Source organism: Barbatula barbatula (assembly GCF_947034865.1).
Source record: "Barbatula barbatula genome assembly, chromosome: 1".
NCBI classification, from domain to species: Eukaryota; Metazoa; Chordata; class Actinopteri; order Cypriniformes; family Nemacheilidae; genus Barbatula; species Barbatula barbatula.
In genome coordinates this window covers 18,383,980-18,411,676 of record NC_136766.1, presented here as the reverse complement: position 1 = coordinate 18,411,676, position 27,697 = coordinate 18,383,980, and the positions used below count along the sequence as shown (strand labels likewise).

General features: G+C 39.2%; 1 protein-coding gene across 1 annotated transcript; it reads right to left on the bottom strand.

Annotated features, from left to right (window-relative positions):
- Positions 1 to 985: 985 nt before the first annotated feature.
- Positions 986 to 27,399, bottom strand: smad3a (SMAD family member 3a). The gene is made up of 9 exons (XM_079461865.1): positions 26,965 to 27,399; positions 12,303 to 12,496; positions 12,003 to 12,137; positions 9,471 to 9,545; positions 8,895 to 8,945; positions 6,942 to 7,154; positions 6,568 to 6,705; positions 6,319 to 6,463; positions 986 to 3,416 (listed from the first exon to the last, which is right to left on the bottom strand). Exons 1-9 carry the CDS (start codon positions 27,165 to 27,167, stop codon positions 3,293 to 3,295), a joined length of 1,278 nt encoding a protein of 425 aa, XP_079317991.1. The 5' UTR covers positions 27,168 to 27,399; the 3' UTR covers positions 986 to 3,292.
- Between the last annotated feature and the right edge of the window lie 298 nt (positions 27,400 to 27,697).

The following is a 27,697-nucleotide window of genomic DNA, read 5'->3' as shown; positions in this document are numbered from 1 at the left end:
TGTAACATTTTTGGTTGAATATAAATCAAGAGAGATGTTTAAACGAACAGTGAACAGCGCAAAAGAAGCTGCAGGTTAGACACATTCATCTCCTGTCTGACTGCTGCTTGAATAAACACACCCATGCAGTAACATGACATGACAGAGGACGCAATGCTTGTGTGTGTTATGCATTACTCTCTTGTGCCCACAGAGGCCGCCACAGCGAGATAAATAATTCACCACAGAGCATTACCTAAAATTCATGAAACAAAACCTAGAAGGGAACTCAAATTCAGCAGCCTCACAAATCTGAGACAGCCTTTTTGAGACAGTAGCGCTGCAGCAGCACACACTCGAGAAGCTGTAAATTAATGATTCATAGAGCTCAGCGTTAGTAGGTTTTGACGGTCCGAGCTCATCTTTAATATTTCAGCAGCTGGGTTAAGAGTTTGCGCTAATCTTCCAGTCTGCTTTCTGTCTACGGTGTCTGATCCACCAGACGCCTAGATACGCTATATTGTACAGCAACTTTGTATTGAATGATCCATTTAATACCTTGTTATTAAGCTTTATTCATGATTATTTACAGTTGAAGTGATTTGCACACTGAGAGTGTTTGAAGAAAGATCAATGACTAAGCATTGAAGCTTACCATAAAGTATATGCGCACACATCATTTACCTGTTTAAGTCACCAAACACCTGGACTTCCTACCTGTGAGCAAGTCTCTCCACCCTTTTATCTGTAATACCAACAAACAAACAGTTGAATAAGTGTGTGTATATGTGGTTTGAAGACTTACAGTGCCTCCCTGCCCTTAGGGTCCATTGAACAAAGAAAGCTTTCATATTTCAGCAAGAAAGAAGTGTGTTCTGTAGGTCGCAAGGCAGGGTGGTGTTACTTGTATCCTAACAATGCACATGTAATGGGGGAACCTGACTGATTTTACAGCATTGTCAAAAGTTTGACAATATGAGACAGGAAAAGTAGGCCACACTCAGATGTCGTTTCATGTATAGGTTTATTATAAATTCAACAAACAATGATTTTTATTTTCTCCTGGCAAAACTTTAAGGATGAAGAGAAATGATTATATACTTGTACAAATAAGAAATCTAACAAGAGACAAGCACAACAATCATCACTAAGCCACAGAAAGTCACAGAACGTGAGAGGTTACACAAGCACAATAAATGCACATTACTTAAAATATATTCAACAATTTGTTGAGAAAAAGAAAATTGATTTTTCCTCTTAAAGAAAACAGTTAAATGTTTGCTTACATGGACAATAGATTATTTTCTGAATAATATCAGTACCTTCTTTTTTTCTTTGCCAGATGACACAAAGATGCTATAAATACATTTTGAGGAATCCTAGTAATACATACTGACTCTATTGAAGTCTCAGAGCATCTATATCACACAACACAGTATAGACTTATACTGTATGCAAACATGTCGTATATCTAATGTCAAGTACACATGAGGTACCTAAACACTAAATTCTGAACTTCATGATTCCTTTGAAATAAAACATCAGAACATCTTTCCCCATTTCAAAAAGGCATGCAAGTGCTTGCAACCCATCGCAAACACATCAAACAGAACTAACCAAAAGTACTGTACAATATCAAATTTCACAAAGCCCATTGTAGGTAAACATTTCCCTTCTCGAAGCCCTTCTCCATATCCTATGAGAATCTGATGTATAAAAAATACAATAACCTTAAAAGAACCTGCCAGCAGTACCGCTCCCTTTCAGTGGTTGCAAACACAGAGGTAAGAGCATTTGCTTTCCCATCCCGCTTCTGAAAAAATATTTGGTAGCAAAATAGATTTTAACATTACAAACGGCATGAGTTTCAGAAAATAGGCATGCATTATCAATTTTTCAGACATATTTACAAGTGCAGCTGAAAACCGATCTTAACCCTGAGCAGTCCAACGCTGGACCACCCATGTACTGATCAATATGAATAACTGGCTGTGTAGATGTCTCTAATATACTATATACAGATGACAAACTCTTGATGTAAAGGCACACTCAATTCAGAGTTATCCTGGATAACTTAAGGAGAACATGAGGAGAACATTAGAACCTGCAGACATGAATGCATATGCACAAATGTATACAAAGATTAATGGGTATTTGCCAATTTCAACATATATCAAGGAATAAAATGTATAATGCCAGAAAGCGTGAATTTTGGAGTACACTAAATTTTGTAATGCCCATTAATGTTTTTTGTAAATCCACCAAAACAAAGATTTATTTTCCAAAGCTAAAAGCCACATTTGTCCAAACCTTGAACAACTTCTCAACCACTCGCCCAAGACAACAGGGCATCAATAAGGAAAAAGCTCAAACACATTGATATTCAATCATTCCAAACATATAGAAGCCCAGTGTCACAGTGGACAGCCGTTTCACTGCAGACTGAATTCAACTTTGAGTAGATAGTACAAAGACAAACAGTCATGGTACGGCTGATGCACAGTTTACAACCTTTCGGAACATGCATGCTTAACATACTGTAAGTCCTGCTTTGACACCTGAACAATGACAAAAGCCACTTGCGTATCAACAAATATAGCTCCAAAAAATATCCAACACATAAACAATTATGTGTACATATGTAGACAAGGTTTCCTATATTCTGAGCAGTGAATTGCAACTATGTGTTATTTAATAGCTTAAGTATGATTCTGAATGTATCATGCATGGGGTAGGTAAACCTGACTAACAACAGTAATTGATTTGTCAGTGTTTGAACACACTGCTAAAAGAAGTCAGAGACATCAAAAGCTTTAATATGGGTTGACACTGGGGAATCAAGCATGTCACACGTTGATATGCTTAATACAACATATGAGGCCCATATGTTTGCAGTTATTGTGCCAAAACAAAAAGATGATCAAAAATAGTTTAACTGATATCCTGAAAACGTCATATCTTAACTTTACATAAAAAGCACTTTTTTCATGTTTCTAAAAATCAAGTCAATCTAATACCCCAGTTATAGTAAACATTTACCTAAAAGAATAACAAAAGACAAGAGAGATCTTACATACACTAATGCTATAAAACACAATATATCATAAATGACAAATTTTACAAAAAAAGTATTTACACATTGATAATACGCTCCTCCAAAGTGAGACAAATGTAAAAGTGCTACAGAGTCTGAAAATGGCTGTGGAACCCACCAGTGGGCGAGTATGAATGTCTTCAGCCTTTGATTCCTGAAGGAACTTGTTTCCAGATTTCTTGGTTTGTACATGTTGTGTTTGTACAGAGAGAGTTTTTCCTATGACACACTGGAGCAGCGGATGGAAGGCGATCCCATCTGAGTGAGCACTTTGTCCAGCCACTGCAAAGGACCATTCAGGTGCAGTTCTATCCAGCAGGGGGTGCTAGTCACTGTCTGCCGCCTTAACAGAAATAAAGAAAAGAGAGGTGAGAGAAAGGGTGATTCTCACAAAACTCTGGTATCCAAGACGTCAAACACATTCTTTTGTATGCATTGAAATCAAGATCTGACCTGTATTTGAGATCGACATGATTAGAAACATACAATAGTGCCAAAAGTATCCAGACACATAAGTATCTATTAGAACTGCATTAGAATGCAAAACAGCAAATCAATGGCATCTACCTCAAATGATGTCAGGCCACTTTATTTATTTATACCACTTTATTTATCACGCATAAAATTTGGTTCGTTTCAAACCAAAAGTTTATTGATTTCCTTTCTAGAATCCTGAAAAATGTGTCCATTATTGTCGTTTACTGCACTGACATAAGTGCATATGAGCTCTGTGTGTAAACTCTGCTCTGCTGTTATTCCCAGTTCATATGTATCAGATCCACAATCACACTTACATTCCATAATGCTTACACAACTCCGGTCTCAGTCCCCCTCGCATGTGCTTACACACACACGTGAGCTAGACGAGTCCCGGAACCCTCACGACACCTCATACTTTTCACTTTTCACGTTTCACTCCTCACTGACAAATCCACAAATCTTTTCCTCCCACACACACACATGCCAGTTTTTTCTTCAGTCACTACAGCACATGGAAAATCACATTGAAAAAAGAGTTACACCATATATGAGGGCAGTGTTGAATTTGATATACTTTCATCACAGCTTTATTAAAAATGACGTCCTTGCCTTCTGTTCTTCTCTAATAGCTGCAAAGTTTGTCTGTCTCTCGCTTTTTGACATGAATTTCTCAATGAATCTTTCAGCTGTCTGTGAACAGACTCTTTACGAGCCTGTGCTGATTCTGAAATATAGCTTTAACGCTGACCGCAATCTCCATTGGTTTACAGAGTTGGGCAGGGAGGAAAACAGATTAAGAGTAGTGGAAAGTTAAAAAGTGGAGTAAGTAAAGAAGTGAAAGAGGAACACTCTTCCAAAACACGAGCTTTACCTCGTCCATTCAGGTTACTGTATTCAGATGACCATATTTAAATGTCAGGATTTGAATGCCAGACAACGGAGACGATTGAAAGAATATGAAGCTGTTGCGCTCTCCTACGTCATGTTTGCTGTCTGGATTGTGATGTCTGCTGAAAGGACACAATCTAATAAACTGCTCAACTGGGACAACAGAGAGTTTGTTTAAGCACTTACAGAGAGAAAGTTAGACATGGAGGGGTGTGAGAGAGAAAGAGAGAGAGGGATAAAAAGAGTGAGTGGGTGTCTGCTGAAACCTGACACAGCTCAGATTGTGCCTTCACGGGCCAAGCTGTCTGGAAAGCACAGTCCCACACTCCTTTCCACTCTGTGGATGTCCCTGGTCAAAACGCACAACTGCTTCTGATTAGGGTCTAGGTTCCTCGGGCTCAGACAATGAAGTTACTTACGTGAGCGGGAGGGGTACAGAGCAAAATAGAGACCAGGAAACTCTGACATGTGAAGCACACCATATGTGTGTGTTCAGTGTGGCATTATTTGCCAGCGCAGACCTAACAGTTTATATGACGGACACGCTGAGCTGGTGGACACCGGGTAATCATGCTACGTCAAAGCTCAAGACCACAGCGTGCCAGACCAGGCTGTACACTGTTACAAAACGCAATGGTTTGCAATAATGTGAATTGAATTACAAAATTTTTGAAAAGTTAAAGAAACAGTTTAGCCATAAAATTTGCTACATTTGCTGAACCTCAAGTTTGGTCCAAATCTATATAATTCAATTTGTTCTGATGAACACAGAGAAAGATATTTGGAAGAATGCTTGTAACCAAACAGTTCTTGGCCACCACTGACCACCATAGTAGGAAAAATTACTTTATAAATGTTTTGTTGTATTGATCACAAAAGAAGATATTTTAAAGAATGCAGGAAAGCAAACAGTTCTGGGGAACTTTTGACTACCATTGTCATTTTTCCTACTATGGTAGTCTATGGAGGCCAAAAAATGTTGGGCTTAAGGAATTCTTCCAAATATCTTTCTCTGTGTTCATCACAGCTTTGGAACAATCTGAGGGTGAGTAAATGATGACACAATTAAAATTTTTGGATGAACGGTCCCATAACAGTGTAATTTTTGATCAGACTTTTTATTTAAATTTCAAATGTTGATCAAACTGACTGTACCTGCATTTAATGCACACCTTCCAGCCAATCAGAATCGAGTATTCAGACAGACTATGGTATAAAGCACGTAATTGCATAGCACATTTTTCTTTAAAAATTGTGCAGCCCTACAGAACACTTATCTCAGCCAATCAGATTCTGCCATGCTGCCACAGGTCTGTCGGAACTAAAACAATTCCTCATTTAGCATTTCGCTTACAGCGACTCCTGTTATTGTACACAGCAGCGAAAATATCGTTATGAATTTGTTCAAACAACTGTTATTGTCGCTGTCCATTTGTTTATTCAAAACAATAGCGCTGAACAACTACCTTGCTTGCTCCTTAAATGTACAAATGTACGTGTAAATGTACAGAAAGGCAAATCAAACAAACGAAAACAATCCTGCTTGTACACATGAAATCTTACTTGATACCTTTGACAACCATTTAAACTTTTTAACTGTGGTAGTCAATTATGTCCCAGAATTGAGAACTTTCTTCCAAATATCTTCCTTTTGTGTTCAGCAGAACAAAGAAATGTATACAGGTTTAAAACATCCTGAGGGTGAATAAAAGATGACATCATTTTCCTTTAAACTGGAAGCGTTATGGCTTCTGTGGCTTCGGGTAACAACAACACTTCATAGGTGATGCAAAACTCTTTGTACTAGTCAAAACAAGGCCACATTCCAAGAGTGGCAGTCGAGATGAGAGATACAGTGGAAAGGGTTGTTGTAGTACCTGTACTCCGCTCCCCAACCCTTCACAAAGCTCATGCGAATGGTGCACATGCGAGTGAGCTGGTAAACCGCCTCAAATCCCTGATTCACAGACTGAGCCAAGAGAGCTGCAAACTCCTGATTATTGAAGATCTTCAGATTACAGCCTGAGTGGACACAAAAAATTCATTTAATAAAAAAGGAGCAAAATACTGTTACAAAACTGAATGTCATGGTATTCAGATCAGAAAGGGAGGTCTGCTTACTGTACCTGGTGGGATCTTGCAAACGGTGGCAGGATGCCAGCCATAACGCTGGTTACAGTTGGGACTCTGAACAAAGATGGCGCTGTCACTTAGACACTCTGCAAACACCTCACCACCAATGTAGTACAAACGCACACCCCGGCCTGCCAGAAAAACATACATCAAAACACGATCTCTAAAAAGTTTAAATAAAATATTTGAATTAATATTTGACACCTACAGTTAATCCAGGTGATGAACACAACAGTACTTGTTCAAAGCTACATTACATGCACATTTCACATATAGGCCTACATGTACTCTTGGATGAAAGGCAGAAACAGCGCAACCTTTCGCTAATGTTGTCTTATGAATGAGTGATGGAGGCAGATGTGTGTACCGATGTGTCTGCGCGTGAGCTCCACAGCAGCGTTCCGGTTAACGTTGGACAGCAGGCCCAGGCAGAAGCGCTCCGAGTTGGATGGGTCTGTGAAGCCGTCCACTGTTAAAGAAGGCTGTGAGGCATGGAAAGTCTCACCGACTCTCTGGTTCAGCTCATAATATGATATAGAGCACCAGAAAGCTGGTTCACAGTATGTCACTGGCTGGAGATCTGAAGTACAGAGAGAACAGAACAATGAAATTTGAGAATCCCAGCACAGGCACGGTCATACACATCAAGAGGCGGTGGAAAAGAAACGCGAGTAGGAAAAAGTCAGGAAAAGAAAGACAAACAAATGGGTGGGGATACGGAATACCTAAAAAGACAGCACGCATGAGGGCTGGGAACTGACGACACTGTGATGTCAAGAGCAAACAGCAATTCCCAGAAATAAAGGCTGAAACTCGGAAATCCCATCATCTCTTGGAATCAAAACGACAAGAAAATGACAGCCTTACATCACAAGCCTTTTTTCTCGGACACACACGCACATCACTGCTTTGGAGAAGAGAAATCGCTTAGGGATCTGGGCTGCGTCTGCAAACGCACAATCCGATAAACAGTGAACTGTCGGCCCCCTCCCTTGCTAAGTTGGTAACTGACAGGATGTTTTTCTGAATGTTTACTGTGGGCGGTTTGTCTAAGATGTTTTGGGAACACACAAACAATCCATTTCCTACAAGAGCCTGAAAAACACATTTCCAGAAATACTTCAAAGCAAGACGTGCATATTCTCAGACGTTATTAAGGGTTGAATAAGGTGGTATGGTAGTGTTGGGACGATCGGACGATAGCTACAGTGAAACATCACAATGGGCGATGACATTGCGTTATAAAGGCGTGTCTGGCAAGAGCTGCGCAGAGACACATCTTCAGTGCGAAATGGGCCGTTATAAATTCAGGTGTGTCATCTGTACAGAGCGAGCCTCACAGTTAGTGAGGGTAGATTGTATTCTTGTTCTGAAATAACATTCAGTAAAAGTATTATAAGCGAGGCGCGTCTTCTTTAAACAACCCGAGCTGCGCAGATACGAGTCTTCTTTATACAACTCAAGTTGCGCAGATTAGCGTCTTCTTTATTCAATACGGGCCAACGCAGACACCCATCTTCTTTATAAGGTACAGTTATAAAGTCAAATGGGTCTGCGCATCCTCTTTAAACAGTGTGAGCTTCAAAGTAATAAAGTCAGGCAAGTCTGATCTGTACAGCACAGAGCAGTGAGCATCACGTGACAAAAGTGAAACATTTGTTGGAATCACGATGCTGGCTTAACATCGTCATGTCTATCAGCCATCGGCGATGGCATAGTCTGTCGGCTGTATAGTTAAATATACAAAACAAAAATAAAAGTTTCAGTTAATAAAATTGTGTTATTATCACAACCAAATTGGTCTCAACATGTATCTTTAACCACTCATTGTTATATGAAAAACCAGCCTCACAAGACTGAAGTACTTAAACCACAGTTCTCAAGTCTCATCTGGAGTCCAGATGAAAAGTAATGACCAGCAATACAGTGAATAAGTCAAAAACTGATTTAATCTGCGAGTGCATCAATACAAAGCTTCAAAACGATAACTCACTAGACTTTTTGGCCAAAGGCACATAGAAGTCGTACATTCGTGAGTCATACTACACCGCTCATGATGCACATTTATTTGTTATTGCATGCTTTATTTGATCCTCTCGTGGTGCCTAGACTTTCTCATCACATTAAATACTGACAAGCACAATTAAGCTACAATACATGAATTCATGCTATTTAAATTTTAGAATGTTTGTGCAATGCTCTAACCGAATCAGAGAAATAGATTTGATGAAAATCATTCATTTTAAATAAATCAAACTGGTTCCCCTTTCCATATAACATATTAAACTTCCATGAAATGATGACTGATGGTGAGAATTACCTAAATTATTGTGGACAGGAGACACAGGGTTTGGTGAAAGGTTTGGAGAACCTGAAAAAAAGAAATCAGAGCAATGATGAATAAATGTACAACGATCCAACATAATCTTTCCTTTGTTTATACAAAATCCAGAGCGAATATTTCATACAATTTGCAACTTCAAATATTTTGGGTTTTCTACCATAAAAAGCTCTTATGTTTAAAACTACTAACATTCATCTGAAATGGTTGACATTTTGTACAAATTTAGGGCAAACTTGGGACAATGTTGTAAACAAAAATAGAACTACTTTATAGACCGTTTCATCAGACGCGTGCGCACATTACCTCTATTTTACTTCCGTTTTGTGTTTGGCTAGTGTCTAATAATATTACTATTTAAATAAATGTGTGTTCATGTTAATTTGTATTATTATTTTACTGTATAATCCTTTTACATAATAGTTTGTTTATGTTGTTAAGATGAAACCGTCTGCAGCTGTACAGTTAAAAAATTAACACTTAAAATGTATGTCAACCAATAAGAATCAAGAATTCAACCATGTTGTGGTGTAAACTGGATATACGCAGAATCACCTGTGTCCATGCTGCGGTTCATCTGATGGTCACTTGTCTCTCCATCCTCACTGATGTAACCTGGAGGGGGCGTCTCTGCAACACACACAAACACACAAATGATACACACCCATAATACAGTAACCCAGCTGATGGATAAAAGATTAGGAACAAATGCAAACACATCTGGCAAAATCCAGCAGGTGCAACTAAGACAATAAGTCACAAGGTTTTTACTTTTCTACCCTGAGATTAAGACACCTGATTTACAAAGCTGTGGTCAGCTCACATTAAGCCCAGGGATGTGGAACAACACATCGTCCTATTACAGTAACAGACAGCCTCTCGAAATCAAATACCATTCGGATGGAAATATCCCAGCCAAAGCCACTCCGAACAGAATCAAAGCGACAACTTCGGGTAAATACCTCTTGATTAGACCTACAAACAACAAGAATATTATCTATTTTTTCATTCTGTTGTTTACTAGTAAAAAAAAAAGACCTATGTGGGGAGTTACAAGTTACTTTGTGCAAGTTACTTTGGATAAGATGCAAAAATGTTTCATTGAAAAATATAAAAAACGTCCAGTAGAGACACTCTCTGTCATGCTGCACTGTCCCTTTACTGTGCTCTGTCTGTTAAGAGGCCGGTGCACTGGACACTTCCATGTGTATGTTTGGTTTGCCGAGTTCCGGCTATTTCTTGCCAACTGAGAGATCCACCCGCAGACCAAGGCAACTGGAGCTACAGACTAAACTTGTTCTTTTAAAGGGATAGTTCACCCCTAAAATGAAAATTCTGTCATCATTTACTCAACTTCGAGTTGTTCAAAATCTGTATAAATGTCTTTGTTCTGACAAACACAGAAATATATTTGGAAGAATGCTTATAACCAGACAAAGTTTGCCCCCATTGAGTAGGAAAAAATACAATGGTAGTTAAAAGTACCCCAGAACTGTTTGCTGTCCTAAATCCTTCCTAAATGTCTTCTTTGTTTTCAACAGAAAAACATTGAATAAAAGTAATTTATCCTACAATGGTCGTCAAGGGGGGCAAGATCTGTTTGGTTATAAGCATTCTTCTAAATATCTTTCCGTGAGTTTATCAGTGATTTATAGTGGCTACAAAATCCCTCACAACTTCCCTCTCTTAACACTACAAAGACAGCTCACCTATCAAAGTAAACCACATAACATGAAGAATGAAGGAGTATCACGTCTGGAGCACCGGGAGTCATCCCTGGTCCGCTGCTAATGTGAACTGCCTCTGGACCGCGATCGCAAAAAAGGGGATGATCAAAAGTTCAGACACTATGCCCATGATAAACAATGTAAAACTTGCTTCACTACTGACTAGTTGCTGGCCGTAATGATTGCTTTTTTCTTTTACCACTGTAAAGTGACTTTTACTTGTGATACTTTACAGTTGTGCTGTATTTTCATCACCTAACTTTAAACCTGTTTTCTTCCAAATTCCGGTCCTGAAAATCATAGCGCGCAGCCGACTTTAGATAGCCATAATTTGTATTACATACAAGGTATGTGCAAATAAAAAACTGATTTGGAAAGGACCAGAACCCAGCTCTCTTATGGTATCAAAAACGGGAATATGTACATTTTCACCATGTGTTGGGTTTTCCCACATGCATCCCAACATGCATCACATGTTGATTTTGTCCCTGACGTCAAAAGTCCCTTGTGGTGCAGTTTCTAACGTTACTGCTTTGTTTTTCAAACCTTGTTCACTTTCAACATACCGTACATTTTCATGATAATTAACTCACCCCTGTTTTCATCCAAGATGTATATGTATTTTTTTCTTTAGTCGAAAAGTAATTAAGGTTTTTGATGAAAACATTCCATAATTATTCTCCATATAGTGGACGTCAATGGACTCCAAACAGTTGAAGGTCAAAATTACAGTTTCAGTGCAGCTTCAAAGGGCTTTAAACGATACCAGCCGATGAATAAGGGTCTTGTCTAGCGAAACGAACGGCCATTTAAAAAAAATGATATGCTTTATAAACAAAAATGCTTGCCTTGCTCTGTTCTGTGCGATCACAACTTCACGTAAAACTTACTTACGTTGAAAACGTCACGCTTGACATAGGCAGTACAGAGTCAGTGTTTACAAATGTGGAGAAGGAGGACCGTTCAAAAGTTGTTGAATGTTCAATGACACATTCAATTGTCTTTGTGTCAAATTTTTGTTTAAAATAGTAATTTTGTGTGCCTAACATGGATTCCGCCTATGTCAAGCGCGACCTGTTCAACGTAACAACATAATGCACTGAAACTGTAATTTTGACCTTCAACCGTTTGGAGTCCATTGAAGTCCACTATATGGAGAATAATCCTGCAATTTTTTCATCAAAAACCTTAATTTATTTTCGACTAAAGAAAAAAATGATGGCAATGTCTTAGATGACAACAGCGGTGAGGAAATTATCATGAAAATGTATGCTGAAAGTGAACAATTCCTTTAAATTTTTTAATTCTCCATCAACATTCACAGCGTCAATGATTTGTAGCAACTTTCTTTGTCTTCTACCTGGTATGTAGTTGCTCTGGGGCTCGATGCCAGCAGGAAAGATGGTGTTTTCTGGGATGGAGTGACTGTAGTCATCCAGTGGAGGAAACTCACTGGGGATTTCAGTGTGCCGAGGAACCAGGACCGGAGGAAGAACTACATAGAGAGAGTTGACATACAGTAAAGAGACAAAAGAAGAATCAGAATTTCCATTATGTCCAAACTCATGTTTTAATGATTAACAACACAGCTCATTTAATTTACATTGATATTATGAACTTATTGAATATATATTCAAACATGTTTGGCAGTAAGCATTACCTGGTGTCTCAACGCGCTGGTAGTGGTAGGGATTGACGCACACCTCATCCTTTTTCATGTGAAATGCAAACTCACAGAGTTCAATGGCTCTGAGCTCATGGTGAGACTGTAGATCAGGCCAGCGCCATAGGCGACAGTAGATCACATGAGGAAGTCCTTTCCTATGAGATACCTGCAACCGACCGTCCAGCGACCTGGTAGAAAAAGAACACAACACTAGATTTAGGCACACAATGCAGACATATTGCAGGGTTGCAGTAAAAAACTGGAGAAAATGACTACAACACAAACACTAAAGATGCAAAGATATAATGCGGGACCGCAGATAGAGGAAAAATGGCTCAATTTCCTGTTAATGTGGTGCTTTCGGTTACACACCACACGTGATATGAAGAAAAAGAAAGAGGAAGTCTTAAAAAAAGGTTTCAGAAGTGTGAGTAGGCTTGGTGAGAGTTTTTAACTAGCTATTATTAACTTTATTTCAGAAATGCAAAGAAACCAACAGTAAAATCAGTAACATAAGATTTTTAGGCACATCTGTCAGAGAGTGAAAAGCTAGGGCACCCCCAAACCCCTCCTTTTTTACACCGCACGGCAGACAGCAGCACGGGTCACGTCTGCTCAAGGCCTCTGTAGTTCCCCAGCAGCTAAATATGCTTTTAATTTTTCATAAGAGAGCTTTCGCTTCACAGGCTGATTGGGAGAAAAAAGATATAATGTAAAATCCAGACGCCATGCCCCATGGAGAGAGTGTGCGTTTCAATGTGTACAAAAAATGAAGACAAAACAAAAAGACAAAAACATAATAAAAAAACTGAATTCTGAGTGTATTTAGGTGTGAGACTATGGCCGTTTCCGTCTTGCGCCTCGGAAGAACGGACTTGGATGGACGCGCCGCAGTGACTTCAAGCGAGTTCCTTTCATGCGCAAGGCTGTATTCGATGCATGGTTGATATCGAGAACACATCTGGGTAATTTCATACATTCTCTGTCCTTGTGTTCATGAGTATTGGAACCGGACTTTGACGGTTATTGATGAAGTAGAGCGAGAACACGAGGACACAAGACCACTGAAGAATGCATATTGAGGAACGGCCTGAGAGAGAAGGAAGAGAGAGACAGAGAGAGACGGAGAGAGAGAGAGAGAGAGAGAGACAGAGAGAGAGAGAGAGAGAGAGAGAGAGAGAGAGAGAGAGAGAGAGAGAGAGAGAGAGAGAGACAGAGAGAGAGAGAGAGAGAGAGAGAGAGAGAGAGACAGAGAGAGAGAGAGAGAGAGAGAGAGAGACAGAGAGACAGAGAGAGAAATGAAGAGCTGGGAGAAAAAGATGCTGCACTACTCAAATATTTATTATGAATAAATTAGATATTATATATGCACAAGTGAATGCACGTGTGAACTTAAGGGGATAACCTCTATGTCCATCCAGTCCTATATGGGTTTCTTTTTGTCACAGCACAAAAGAAGATATTTTGAAGAATGTTGGTAACCAAACAACATTGGCCACAACTTACTTCCAGTGTATGGAGACCAAACCACAAAGGCATTCCTCATTAATGTCAATTAGACAATTCTGTTTTGCTTCTCAGAAGAGAGAAATATATACTGGTTTTGAAAAACATGAGGGTGAATAAATGATGCCAGATTTTTTTGCTGAATGATCCATTATTTAGGTACTTCAGTACATCCCTTAGTTATGTACTTAGAATAGTTATATTTCAATATTCAATGTTGCAATAACAACATGCTGTTTGTAATGCAATATCCTAAACCGACTTAAACACTGAACATGAATAAGTCTTTGAGTCATTAAAGCAGCAAGATTTCACATTTTAACTGCTGTTAATTTGACATAAAAATGTTATACTGTCATGGTGAGTGAATATTGTAGAAAGTTTCCACACTAGTATTATATACGTAGGTTAGTAAGTCCCACAAAATGATGCTGTTTATAAAGAGGTGGCAATCATGATGAATGGAAGGAATCAGGATGCATGACAGTTGCAGTCAAAATACCTGATTTAATTTTAATTGTGCAGATTTCGCAAACAACTTGTAACTACACAATGTAAACAATCCCCTTCCCCTATAATAACTGATATGTTCAGACTTCTGAAATAAAAAGATCTTCATAAAAAAGGCTGAAATTAGATATGTGAGAGGAAAGTAGATGACAATAGTGCCGTGGCATAGAAAGACGCATTCTGCGTGAATGGCCGGTCACAATGCAACAGTGAAATCAGACCCTGCTGAAACAATATCGCACTGCGATCGATATTGAGTTCGGCACATTGTTTAAGCGACATACACCGGTATTGTGGTATATTAAAAATACATATCATAACAAAAATACACACCGGTATTTGTTATGAACCGGTTTACCGCCCCGCACTAGTCATTATTACAACCAAGTTTAGTAAGTTAAGTCCGCTAAGTTATTTAAAATGAATAAATGGCAACATAAAGAGGACATATCTCTCAAAAGACAAAAGCTAAATAACCGATTATACAAATAACAAAAACATTCCACTAGGCATTTGTTTGCTGTTTACCCACTTCTCATAATTTTCTGCAGGCACATCAGGCAGACCTTTTATGTTAATGGCCTAATTTTGAAAAGGGGCATAATCATGTGTTAGAATGTGGTAAAGGCCTCAGGCAGAAACAACCACACGGTAAACTTCTCGTGTGTTATTCACAGACTCAGAAAAGATGCCTGTTCAAGTCTGCAGACACAATCGAGCGCACAAACATATCAAAACTCATATTCACGTTAACCTCATTCTGCACACCTACACTGTTTATCTACACATTCACATGCATTTGAGCGTCCAAAACATTTTCATGATGCCTATCAGGGTAACAATTCCTACAACGTCACGGTCAAGATCAGACAGGCCTCAGAGATTCTAATACACCGGAGGGCTGCACGCACTAGTGGCGTGCTGAAACACACCCGTACAGTTCTGTCACAACCTCTCGCAGTGCTCTATTATACATGATAGATCTACTGCATGTTTGAAATATGCAACAGTGCTGGGGGGATTGGGGTGTGGGCACAAGTTCAGCAAACCTCTCCAACCCTTAAAGAATCCAGGCCAACGATACCATTCATTGCATGCTTTTCATCCACAACAGACAATACACAAAAAGTTGACATATGAAAGTAAATGAAAGAGGTGAGATGTTTTCTTCCAGAATATAGATGCTTAAAATTCACACATAATAATGTATGAGTTTCATTACGTTAGGTAGCACAATATCAAACTGATTGGCATATGCAGATAATATTACTTATAACCAAGAAGCCTTAAGTCAGTACTCTAACACCGGTGTCCTGGAGAATAGCCAAAATAAACACGTATTTTAACGCTTCCGGTTCCTTTGCCCCAAAGTCCACAGGTTTTTGAATGGGTTTTTGTTAAAGCGCCTGAAATAACATCTGTGGTTAACAAAACCTCTAAATATTTTCACGTTTCAATCTAACTCTCTTCCAGGTTTTGCCCACAAAAATACGTCATCTCTGAGGTACTCTAATGCAATAGATTATCTTTTTATACTAGGTAGGAAGATCACACATTTTCATAACATGTATATTTTTGTTCCGATATAATCTAGGACATAAACAGATTAAATAAATCATGGCAAAGTCTGCTCAGTCCTGGTGGCTTGGACTGCGTCAAATGTATAATTCTGAAAGTATTGTATTCAATGTCAGTTCTTCACTTTTCCATTACATTCCACCGCTCAATGATGAGCGTCTGTGTCCGCTGCCACGTGGGCAGACATCATGTGAAAAGGAGATACTGAATAACTATTGATTGAGCTGCAGAGGGCAAAATTAGGTCAGTAGTGAGACAGATAGAACCGACTAAAATGTGCATATATACACACACACCCACCCACCCTAGAGGGTGGGTCAAGCCCGCTCTCCCCCTCCTCCACATGCCGGCTGTCACTTGAGTAGAGACGGGTGAGATCTGGACAGGGAGGGGTTGAGGAAGAGAAAGAGAGCAGACAGGGTGAACTGGAGGGATGGAGGGGTCTCTTACAGGCTGAGCCATGCTGGGTTGCATTATTCTAGAGGTTGAAAAACACAGACGCCGTGGGCTGTACATTGTGTGATTTGTGAATCAGTCCAGGCATCCCCAACTTGATCATGGCACACACCCTTCCAATGAGCACAAACGTACTCAACTTTCTGCTGATTAAAAAGGCATTAGGTTTATTTTTAACAGGTTAACTTTGTTTCATAGAACAACATAAACATGCACACAACTTCAGTATTTCTAAGAAAGAAACTTAAATCAATGTTTTTGTAACTTTTGTTACACCTGCTGAACGTATGTGTTCAAACTCTAAGCAAGTTCAACAAAAAATTGACTTAGTAAATTGTTGCATGCAAATTTGATGCAAAGTGAGAGCAGAGGACAAAAGCAACTTTGACGTCATACCGTCTGTGGGACCACTGCACCCAATGAAATATACGCCAACCCAGCCCCCACAGCCCCCCTTTTAAAAGACTTTAAGACCACTGCTATTCCCCCTCCCCCAAGCTAAACCCAGACAGTTCGCAACAGTACAACAGACTTGTGGAATTGTTCACTTTCAATATACATTTTCATGATAATTTACTCACCCCTGTTGTCATCCAAGATGTTTTGGGTATTTTTTTCTTTAGTCGAAAATAAATTAAGGTTTTTGATGAAAACATTCCAGGATTATTCTCCATATAGTGGACCATATAGTTTGGATCAATGGACTCCAAACGGTTGAAGGTCAAATTACAGTTTGTATGTTGAAAATTCCTTTAAAGTGCACATTACCTGGGTGTCCTAAAATTGTCTTTATTGCCACATGTGACATAGCTTTCCTTCAATGTAAACAATCTGCAAAGTTGTTAATCAAAAAGTCCATGATAAGAAAAGATACTGTCTCCCAAAATAAAGAGTCGACTGCCCGACCACCCCAACGAGGCGATTCGTTTTCGTATTTTTTGAGGATAATTTCCAGACGTCATATCTGCATAATCCCCGCCTGCCCGCGAAACCCAAACACACTGACCTGCCCGCAAACAGTTCTGATAGTTTGTGTGTTACATCCTGTCGAGAAGATGCTGTGTTCTGCGCAGCAAAATAAAACACGTAGTTGTTTTCACTTCCAAATCCGAAGGATGATGATGTAAAGAACCAGAGGATACAAATATTTTCCCTACGATTGCACAGCAGTATAATGAAAACTTTAGTTATTTACCTGTCATTTTACTGACTGTTTCTCCAACCTTGGCGTGTTTATTGTGGCATTTGCTAAACGCTTATCCAGGAGAGTTGGGTCAGCACGACTTTATTTCGACCAATAAACATCTCTGAATCACAACCTGTAAGTGTGATTAATAAGCCATGTGCATTATGTTTTATTGAATGTATAATGATGCATGGATGCATTTAAACTGTTGTTGGGGACTCCAATACAATATTAGGACACTTAAAAATATAAAATACTGTGCACTTTAATACTTTACAAGATAGTGATACACCGTGGCGGACATATACCTGCTTATTAAAGAAATTATTATCTTGATGACCTTGAGTTTCTTTTTACATTTGAATTTTTCCATGAATACAAGCATATAATCAACAGTGGACTGACTGGTTTACATGACAAAACCAGCTGCCAGATAAAAGTATAAAACCTGATAGGAAAAACATCTAAATAAATGTTGTCTTCAAGAAACTCAATTCACATGGAAACTCTAGCCTCTAGGCTCCATTTGGTGTAATGCTTATTTAAATTCAATTTTATATCAATAGACCTGCTTTTCCTATCATAATGTGAGTGCGGGTAAAAATGTCAACTAGTATTATTTTTTGAAAAACTTTGGTTTTCCTTTCTCTGCTGAAGTCATTGGCCCCCCGCTTATGTAAACAGAGCCCTGTGGGGGTCCATGTGCAGGTGGTTGGATGTGGATACAGGGGCCCGTTCTCTGCAGGGGAGCAGAAAACACTGCAATCATCACAAAAATGTAAATATGTGCAAAACACTTGTAAAATGTGAGTAAAGTTTGGAAATTAAGTAGTGATTTAATAACCGGTTTAGGCTCGGTTTAAACGGCAGTATAAAAACAATAGTCTAATCTTGTTAGAATATTGTTTTTATGTCACATAAACCAATCTCAAATAAATATATGACCTACTGAAGACATAAGACAAATTTTTGATTTCTGTCCATAATCAGTTGATTAGGCAGAGTCTGTAAGATTGTTCCACCAGCAAGGAACAGTGAAAGTAAATAAAAACGTTGAGATTTTCCACATATATACCACATATAATATGATTGTGGCGGTGGGGAAAAAAATACAATGGCTCCAAAATGAACTTAGACATACATATATTTCATTTCTGGCTAACATTCATGGGGTTCTGCAAATAGAATAGAGTTAGGTATCGAGAACCGGTTCCTGCGCTTGTTTTAGATTACTTTTTGTCTTTTTCTTTATGACGCAATATGACAGGAACTTCCTTTGTAGTTCCAGTTCCAGAATCATTTGGCAGAAGTACCCATTTTATGTTGTGTTCACCACTGGGCATAATTTTTTAACCAAGGAACAAAGTCACCTCTATCTCCAAATGGTGCTGTGCCGAGCCACGCTCATGTGGAAACTGTAACCATTTCAGACCGGGCTTAGAAAGGTTCGGCACGATGGTGGAAAAGTGCTCTTTGTTACTTTAGAGCATTTTGGTTACTGTAGTAACACTGCCTATATCACCACCAACTACAAAGAATTGTTGTGTTCTTCTTATAAAACCTGAATCAAAATTTGCTGTCTAATAAAATTGCAGAAACTGGCATCGTCTGAATTCTTATTCTTATATTGAAATGTATATTGCAATACGAACACTAAATAAACATTTTATATTTAAATGTTTAACTTTCACTGTCAAGTTAGAATCAAAATGGGATTCGATAGGATTGGGAATCAATAAGCAGAATCAAGGTCATAAAGACAGACACAGAGACGTCCTCTGTCTTTCCAAGTTTTGTTTATTTGGGTTACACATGTGATCACAGATGAATACATAAAATGCTCATTTCATAAATCACATAGATCTAACACATGCATTTTCAGTCTACTGTGATCCAAGCCCATTGAGCCGTCTCATTAAAACTCAGCCCATAAAGCGCCGTTTAAGCAGGTCTTCTAAAACTCCCAGACAAACTTCAAAACATTCTGCACAAAGTCTATACTAGCGCTCTTCAACACACACAAAGCTCCCGACTGAAGAAGGGCTATTTTCTCACGGTGGTCAGAAGCAGTCTGAGGGTCAGCGGTTGTGTTCGTGATGACAGACTATCACAAAGCAGTCTTGTTGTCTGTTGTACAGAGTGTCTATTATTCCAGCAGATACGGAGGCGGCACAGAGCTTTTCTAAACCTTCAACCCCGGCAGGAACCACAAACCCAGAAGCGGCCCACGCCCTCCCCTGGGCAGACGGAGCATTCCTGAGTGCTGACTAACCACCTCAAACATTACACACACAGGAGAGATGCACACATGAGACTTACACTCAAATACCTGCTTTCAATGCAAAGACACGTTAAGATAAAACAACCATGTCTGTACATACATAAATAACACGGTGCACTTCCACAGCACAGAGAATAAAACAAATCAGACACACAATCTCACAAACGACAAACTGTTTCACTAATCCTCACCACAACCGCAGTCAGACTTGGCACACTCGCTCTACTCCATCAATTGGGTGCTTCAGGCCTACTCTACTGCCCTCAGCGAATCCACAAACACCCACAGACACACTATCAGTCAAACAGGACAAAAACACAAACACAGTTTTTGTGGGTCGACACATACAGTTTGTGCTGAACACGCAACAGCCCTCTCTGGAAAGTTTTTATAAAGAACAGCCACGGGTGCCGCACACACTCAAACCGGCATCTTTGGGCACTGTTTTTTATGTTTACTATGAAAGTTGTGCTTTTTTAGCAGCATGTAAAAACAGTTAAAAAAATATCCAGTTCTGTTGAAACAACATGGCAAAGTCCATGCAAGGGGACCCGTGGTGTATGCACAGAAATAGATTATAATGTAATAAAAACATAACGATTAATTATGTAAGGTCTTTATACACCTCTGAAGACACAGTTATGTGTATTGCATTGCATTTCTGTCAAATATAAAATCCAAAAAATTACACACAGCACCTTTAGGACTAGTCAGGCGACAAGTTGTTCATCCTATGTAATGACTAGTGAATCTTAAAAATATGCCGTTCGTACATCCCCCACACAGAACAATCGCCCCTAAACAAACAGATATATCCGCAGATTGCTCCAGGGCTGTCACTCTAACTAGAGCACTGTAAGTCACTATAAAGATAAAAGCGTCAGTTAAAAGACTACGACAGTTCTGAAACCAGTGTTGCCTGTCAGTCTAATACTGTCTTAACTGTCAGTTTCTGCCATTACTTCAAAGGGTTGTGAAATTCTGTCATGCCGTCTTTCACTCTCTTACCATCAGCTGCCACACGAAAACCGTGAATCATCAGACAGACTCGCTTCCCTCAGTTGCATGGAGCTTTTGAAGGCATTACCCTTGTCAAAAGAAAACCACCCTCGGCACATCAATTACAAGCCAATGACATCCAATCTCCTCGGTTTGTCAAAAGCGCCTTTGAATTGCTGTATACTGTATAGAGTTTCAAGATGCCAGACTTAAAGCCAGACATCTCTTTAAGGCACAGACACTTTCAGTTTTTAGAAACAATAAAGTCTATCGCCACGACACATATACTTTCTTGATATGCGACTTGTTTGGGAAATTGGTTGAATGCGCCCACACAATAGATCGAAGGTCTTACTCACAGTTCAGCCGCCTTTGAAGTCATTGTGAGGAGAGTTTTAAAGCAAATAAAGACTGTAGGGTGAGATATGGCAGGCGTCTCGAAACACAAACGTGCTGCACATACACAGAGCAGACATCCTCTCAGGAAGACTCTAATAGGGCTTCAACAGGTGTATGACAGGCCTGAGTCAGGAGAAGGAAGTGTAAGTCTGTGGTTAATTATATTTTCCGTATCCTGTCTTGGACAACTTCAATCTGTCTTGTGTCTTCTATCGCTACGTTTCCACTTTGTCCTCCGAACTATGTCCAGTCCCACACTTATCATCAAATGGTTTCCACTGATTTTCCTCTTTGTCTCTCTGTCTCTCAATCTCCAGCAGGCTCAGACAGGCTTTCAGTGTTAACCTCATGCGAGGACAGGACAGGGTTGTGCGGCCTGAAGGTGCATGTGTCTATAAGCAAGTGGCAATGACTGAAGAATCTGGATCTTCCAGCAGGGTAAGGTAGAGTATTGTCTCACAGATGTGAAGGCTAAAGTCTTCAAGAGTCCTGGATTAAAAACTTGGTTTATAGAGATGAAACTACTTCAACCCCATGGAAAAAATTACTAAAATCATAACCGATTCATTCGGTCTGAACCAATAACGGTTTTGATATGTTTTTTAATATTACAATCTTATAATAGGAAAAAATGAGCATACTACACACTTAAAGGCGGGTGTCCACTTTCCGATTATGCTTGTTTAGAAGTCGGGCCGAGTACATAACCAACCTTGTAGCCTATCAGCAGTAAGGTGCACAGGACGAACATTAGTCGAGCTGACGAAAGCAATAGATGTGGTAGGGGTGTGTTTGTTTTGGTGATTTGAACATCAACAACAGCTTAGAGAAATTGGAAAACACAAGAAATACTATACTACTATCTTGTACAGCTGCTTTGTAAAAATGAAAATTGTAAAAAAAACGCTATTTAAATAATGCTGATTTGACTTGAGTACACCAAATCAAACCAAAACACTAAACAGTTCAGAAATAGTTTTTCAGATTTTTATAAGACTGTCGCTTGGCCTTTTTGTCTTGCGCCATACTTTTAAATTAAAAAGATAGATATGGTTATGCTATATTGCAAATAGAGCTCTTATAAATCTACAAAAAATGCAAATCGATACATGTTTAAGGAATAGTTCAAAATGAAAGTTCTCTCATAATTTACCCACCCTGTTGTCATTTTAAACCTGTGTCATTTTTTTTTCTGCAAAACCAAAAGAATATTTTCCAGAAAATGTTGGTAACCAAAACCAGTTGGTCCCCTTTCACTTCTTTTGTATGGACACAAAACCAATGCAAGTCATGCAACAGTTTCTGTTACCGACATTATTCAAAATATCTTCTTTTGTGTTCTGTAGAATAAAGGTTTGAAATAACAAGAGTGTGTGTAAAATAATGACAGCATTTTCATTTTGAAGCTGAACTATTCCTTTAACCAAGAAATGTATGTTACAGTACTCTTATACAGTGGGTACGGAAAGTATTCAGACCCCCTTAAATGTTTCACTCTTTTTTTATATTGCAGCCATTTAGTAAAATCCTTTAAGTTAATTTTTTTCTCATTAATGTACACACAGCACCCCATTTCTTTTTTAATAAATCTGCAATAATTTCAACAATTCTGTGTTTTTCTGTCAAAATGGGGTGCTGTGTGTACATTAATGAGAAAAAAATAACTTAAATGATTTTAGCAAATGACTGTAATATAACAAAGAGTGAAAAATTTAAGGGGGTCTGAATACTTTCCGTACCCACTGTAAGCAACCCAGTAGTTGTGCTCATCATATGTTATGGTTCATTTAACCATAGAAGCACCAGTGGGTCACACCACAAAGCCACAGGCTCAGACTTTCTCTCACTCTTGGTGACTCAGCCTGATCTCTGGTTGCAAGCCCTGCGTTCACTGATGTTTGGAAACAACAACCAACATAACAGGACACACAGCATCACTGCAAGGCTCAGCCCACAGCTGCTCAGCCCACAAACACCACACAATTAAGCAAACTTTAAACTTGGGAAGGAATACTCCAAGGTAGGGGTGTAACGATACACTTCGCTCATTATTTGATACATATCTTAATGCAGGGTTAAAGATACGATACACATTACAATATTTTGAACAAAATTTGAAAATGAAACTGAAATTCACAGTTTCAAACAGATTTATTTAAAAAAATTTACAATTTCAGCAACTTTCTTGTTGCACCAACACCTTAAAGAATTGTAGCATCTTAAGGTTTAAGTAAAGGTTTTTTTTCTGCAAAAAAATGCAATTTAACATAAGATTTGAATTAAGATCAAAACATACGCTGAAACCTAAGACAGAACTTTCTAAAGTAATTACAGTGCAGTAAAAACTATAAATAAAGAACGGTGTTCTGTTCAAGTAGGTTTAAATTAACATAAACAGCTTTAGGGTTTGTTTAGGTTACTTGTAGGCAAAAAGACCGTCATATCTACATTCTCAGGCAGAAGCTGGGATCTTTGGGCATTGACAATATCCCCTGCTGTGGAAAAAACACGTTCACTTGGAACAGAAGTTCTTGGAACTGTTAAGTAAGCCTTGGCAAGAGGGGAAAGAAGTGGGTACATTTGAGCACTTTCTTTCTACCATTTCAGTGGACATCTAGTGAGGGGAATAGAAGTGTCCCGTTTGTACATCTCAATCTCTACTTCTCTGATACTTTTCGACTGGCCGACTGCTGGTATAGCAAAAGTTGCACCAAGGAGATCTTCCAGTGCTGTCTTTTTACTAGGTGGTTGTTCTTGCTCAACTCCAAGATCTTTTGAAACAGTGCAATTTTCATCATTGGCACCTCCCTCTCTCTCTTCTGCATGCTCCACAGTACCGGCCTTAAAAAAAGAATAAAATAAATGAAGGGGATGTAGTATAGTTTAGTAGTAAAGCACACATACACACACGCCCAAAAGTTCAGCACAAATTACACAAACATGCAAATGACAAACACACAAATGCAAATATATATTACTACATAAGTAGTAAATGAAGAAATACCTGCTGTAGTCGGTTTGATTTGTTCTTCAACCGGTGAAAAACCTCTCTGCGTTTGTCAGTGAGTAGGTGGGGCAACGACCAAATCCTGGGGTCCAATGCGGTACCCTGCAGCAGATAATCCTGTACATCTGTTTGAGAGGTTTTGAAGGAGAGCTATTTTCATGTTAGCTATAGTTGTGGAGTCTTTCTAGTCCAGTGTCATGCTCTCCTTGATCATAGATTTCAGAGGCACAATGGGTGACAAGGTTGCGTTCTTTATATCAGACCGGACAGTGGTGGCTTTTTTTAGCGTTTTACTTTTTCCTCTGCATCACTGATGTCGGCACGTTTCATTTCCCATTCTGTGGTTAACATGTGCCGTAACTGTAACGTAGCTCTGAACTGCCCTCGAAGTCCACCCGTTGTCCACCAGTTGTTATCGCCACACTCTCTGCCTTTTCAGACCATCCATCACATTTTGTTTTGGTTACAGGGCTCGAACTACCTCTTGACTGAAGTGTGGGCATGAGGTAATATGGTACCGGGGCTCCAGTACTCCAGTACAAATTCCAACATTGTTGACCAGAGAAAATGGTCTCATGTCTTTCGCCATAAAAACTCAGATAGACCTGGTTATTTCTTGAGCTCTTGCACTGGACTGAGACCACGTTGCAGCAAAACTATGCTCTTTGTTTGGTTGTATGGCCTTCTTTTACTTTTTTTTCCGCTGGGGTTTGCATTACTTTGTTGTTGTGGTGCCGTTTTAAATGACACATCATGTTCGTAGTATTTGATGTTGTGTATGCCAGGCTTTTTTTTACAGTGTTTACAAACTGTTTGCATTTTGTCAATTTTTTTTTACCGTCCTGGCGTCCTCGTCCCTTCGAGTGACAGGAAAACCAAAATGCTGCCAGATCTTGGACATAAATGCTGATGATAGGGCATCCTCTATTTCAATTGTAGTTTCTTTCGAAGCCAAATTTGCTGTAACGTTTTGTTCGAGCTGATGCAGGTGATTCAAGCGATGTCTATGACTGGGTTGAAATTACACGTGACGCGATGGCGCAGAGTAGGTCGCGTCTCCACTGCTCAACGAATAGAATTAAAGGAACATTGTAAAATTTCCCCATCACTTTACGATGCCCCTCATAACATATTTGCATCGAAATCTCGTAATACCAAGTATCGTTACACCCCTACTTCTATCTTCTTTTTCGTAACTAAGCCTAGCGCAAGCCAATTTAGTAAACAGTACATTCAGTCAGGCAACCCAAATGTGTCAAACTAACAATGACATTTAAGAAAGGAATGAAAAAACTCAAATCCCTCAAGAGGTTATCCAGCACAGTTATTCTGTAGAATCTGGTCCCTTGGTCCTCACCTATAAGCTCCACCGCATATCATTATAAAGCTGTTTTTCTAAAGAAAGATACGATTGTCTGGCCATTACAACATTCATATGGGGTTTAACCACCTTTAGTGTAAGAACAAATTTAAATCTACAAAATTAAATTGCAATCCGAGTACTCGATCACTCTATATGCCTGAGCAATTCTGAATTCTTCTTCTACACAATTTGTAAACCTTATTTCACACACAACATTTGATCAAAGTTCGCAATTTTAAAATGTTAACGAAAATTGTTCATTAAAGATCTGTTGATGGAAATACAAATACTACGTCTTGCTTGCCTGTACTCAATATGTAGATATCTATTTAAATAAATAAATAGACCTCTGCATTCCATGACCACGAAAAAAACAACCAGTAGGCCTATGTGACATATTAGAGGCCTGCAAGGTATGTCATATATTTTGAAAAGTAAACATTTACAATACTTTGACTTCTCAAGCACACAACACACATCAAAAACAAAAGCAGGCATGCGCATACACACACACACACACACACACACACACACACAATTTGAATACATCAAAAGATCTATAGATACGGATAGACCTATAGGTATGTTTTGTATACAGTAACAGATGCCCTTACACATTCTGAAGCCTCTTATGTTCATAATGAAAGAATGTCATCTATTGAAGTACTGCATAGTATAAGGACCAACTTATATATTATATATACATATATATATATATGACTACTTTCAAATGGCTCATACGAGCATGACTGTGAGTAGTTGGCCGGCATCAGACTGTGACATAACAAGATTAACCAGTCATTGCAAAACTGAGTTGAAAAAAAAACAATTTACAACAACAACCCCATCACACAGCCAACAAAACACAGTTATTTAAAATACCATATCTGCACATCCTGCGCCAAATATAACCACCATCTACAATATAAACACCGTTTACCCCAGATACAGTTGCTTCAGCGCTTCCCAGATTAAGGTCGTGTTATATAACCTCATCAGACAATAAGCTAAATGACAACATTTGAAAAGGCAATATACAGATATATCAAATTAAAATATATAGTGGCAATAAATGAACATAAACAATAGCATAAGCAGCTAAGAAAATGAATGCTAATCCACGCATGAGGATGGAGATGCTGTTTGTGTCACTAGCTCTTTCTAAACAGCAGGGGCTCTTCTGCTTTAACTTTAGTATGGTGACTGAAGGTGTTTTTGCTTCAGTTCGATATCTGTATATCTTGCACTGTCAGCCTCTGTCAAAATCACGACACTAAAGCAGTAAACACATTACCACAAGCCGATGTTTTTACTGGTAAAGTCCAGTATGAGGCATGTAAATGATGGATGGGTTGTTTTAAGTGCACTTACCGCGGTATGGTGATACACTTGGTGTTGACACTCTGAGTTGTGATGGCTTTCTCCAGCTCGTCCAGCTGTCCTGTCTTCTTCAGTTTCTTCACCAGACTCTTCACGGCCTTCTCGCACCATTTCTCCTCTTGTCCGTTCTGCTCTCCCTTCTTCCAGCCCAGGAGCCTCTTCACGATCGGCGGAGTGAACGGTAAAATGGACATGCTGGATTCGGTTGAACGTTTCTCTATTGCGCAGTGTCTCACGCAACTCGGAGAGAAATTTGGTTCACTTTTTATGGCAAAAGTAATCCGAGTGTGCAAAATAAGAATACGCGGTTTAGAGATCGATAATGAAATGAGGAAAGTAGAGGGACTTGAGACGTGACCGGGACGCGGTCTCAAGTTCAGCGCTCAGCTACGCTCCGTCTCTGTCTCCCGGCCGAGATCGTAGCACTTAGCGCGCGCAACCACACAGCACGTAATAAGGCTGTTCGTATCACTCCGCGCGAAGACATAGTACCATATATCCTGTCTGTGCGGGGTTAAAATAGATATACTTCATTAGAGTAATGAGTGCATTTTTTTCAGATGGTAATGTAGCGCACTTGTTTGCGCATCCACACTTCCATCAGGTAAAAGTGCGCTATAGTCAAGTTTAAACCCATCCGCTACACTGTGTGCTGAGGCTTTCGTGACGTGTTGCTACAAGTCTGACTGGCTAAATCGGTCTAAAACTCTAATAAACAATACTC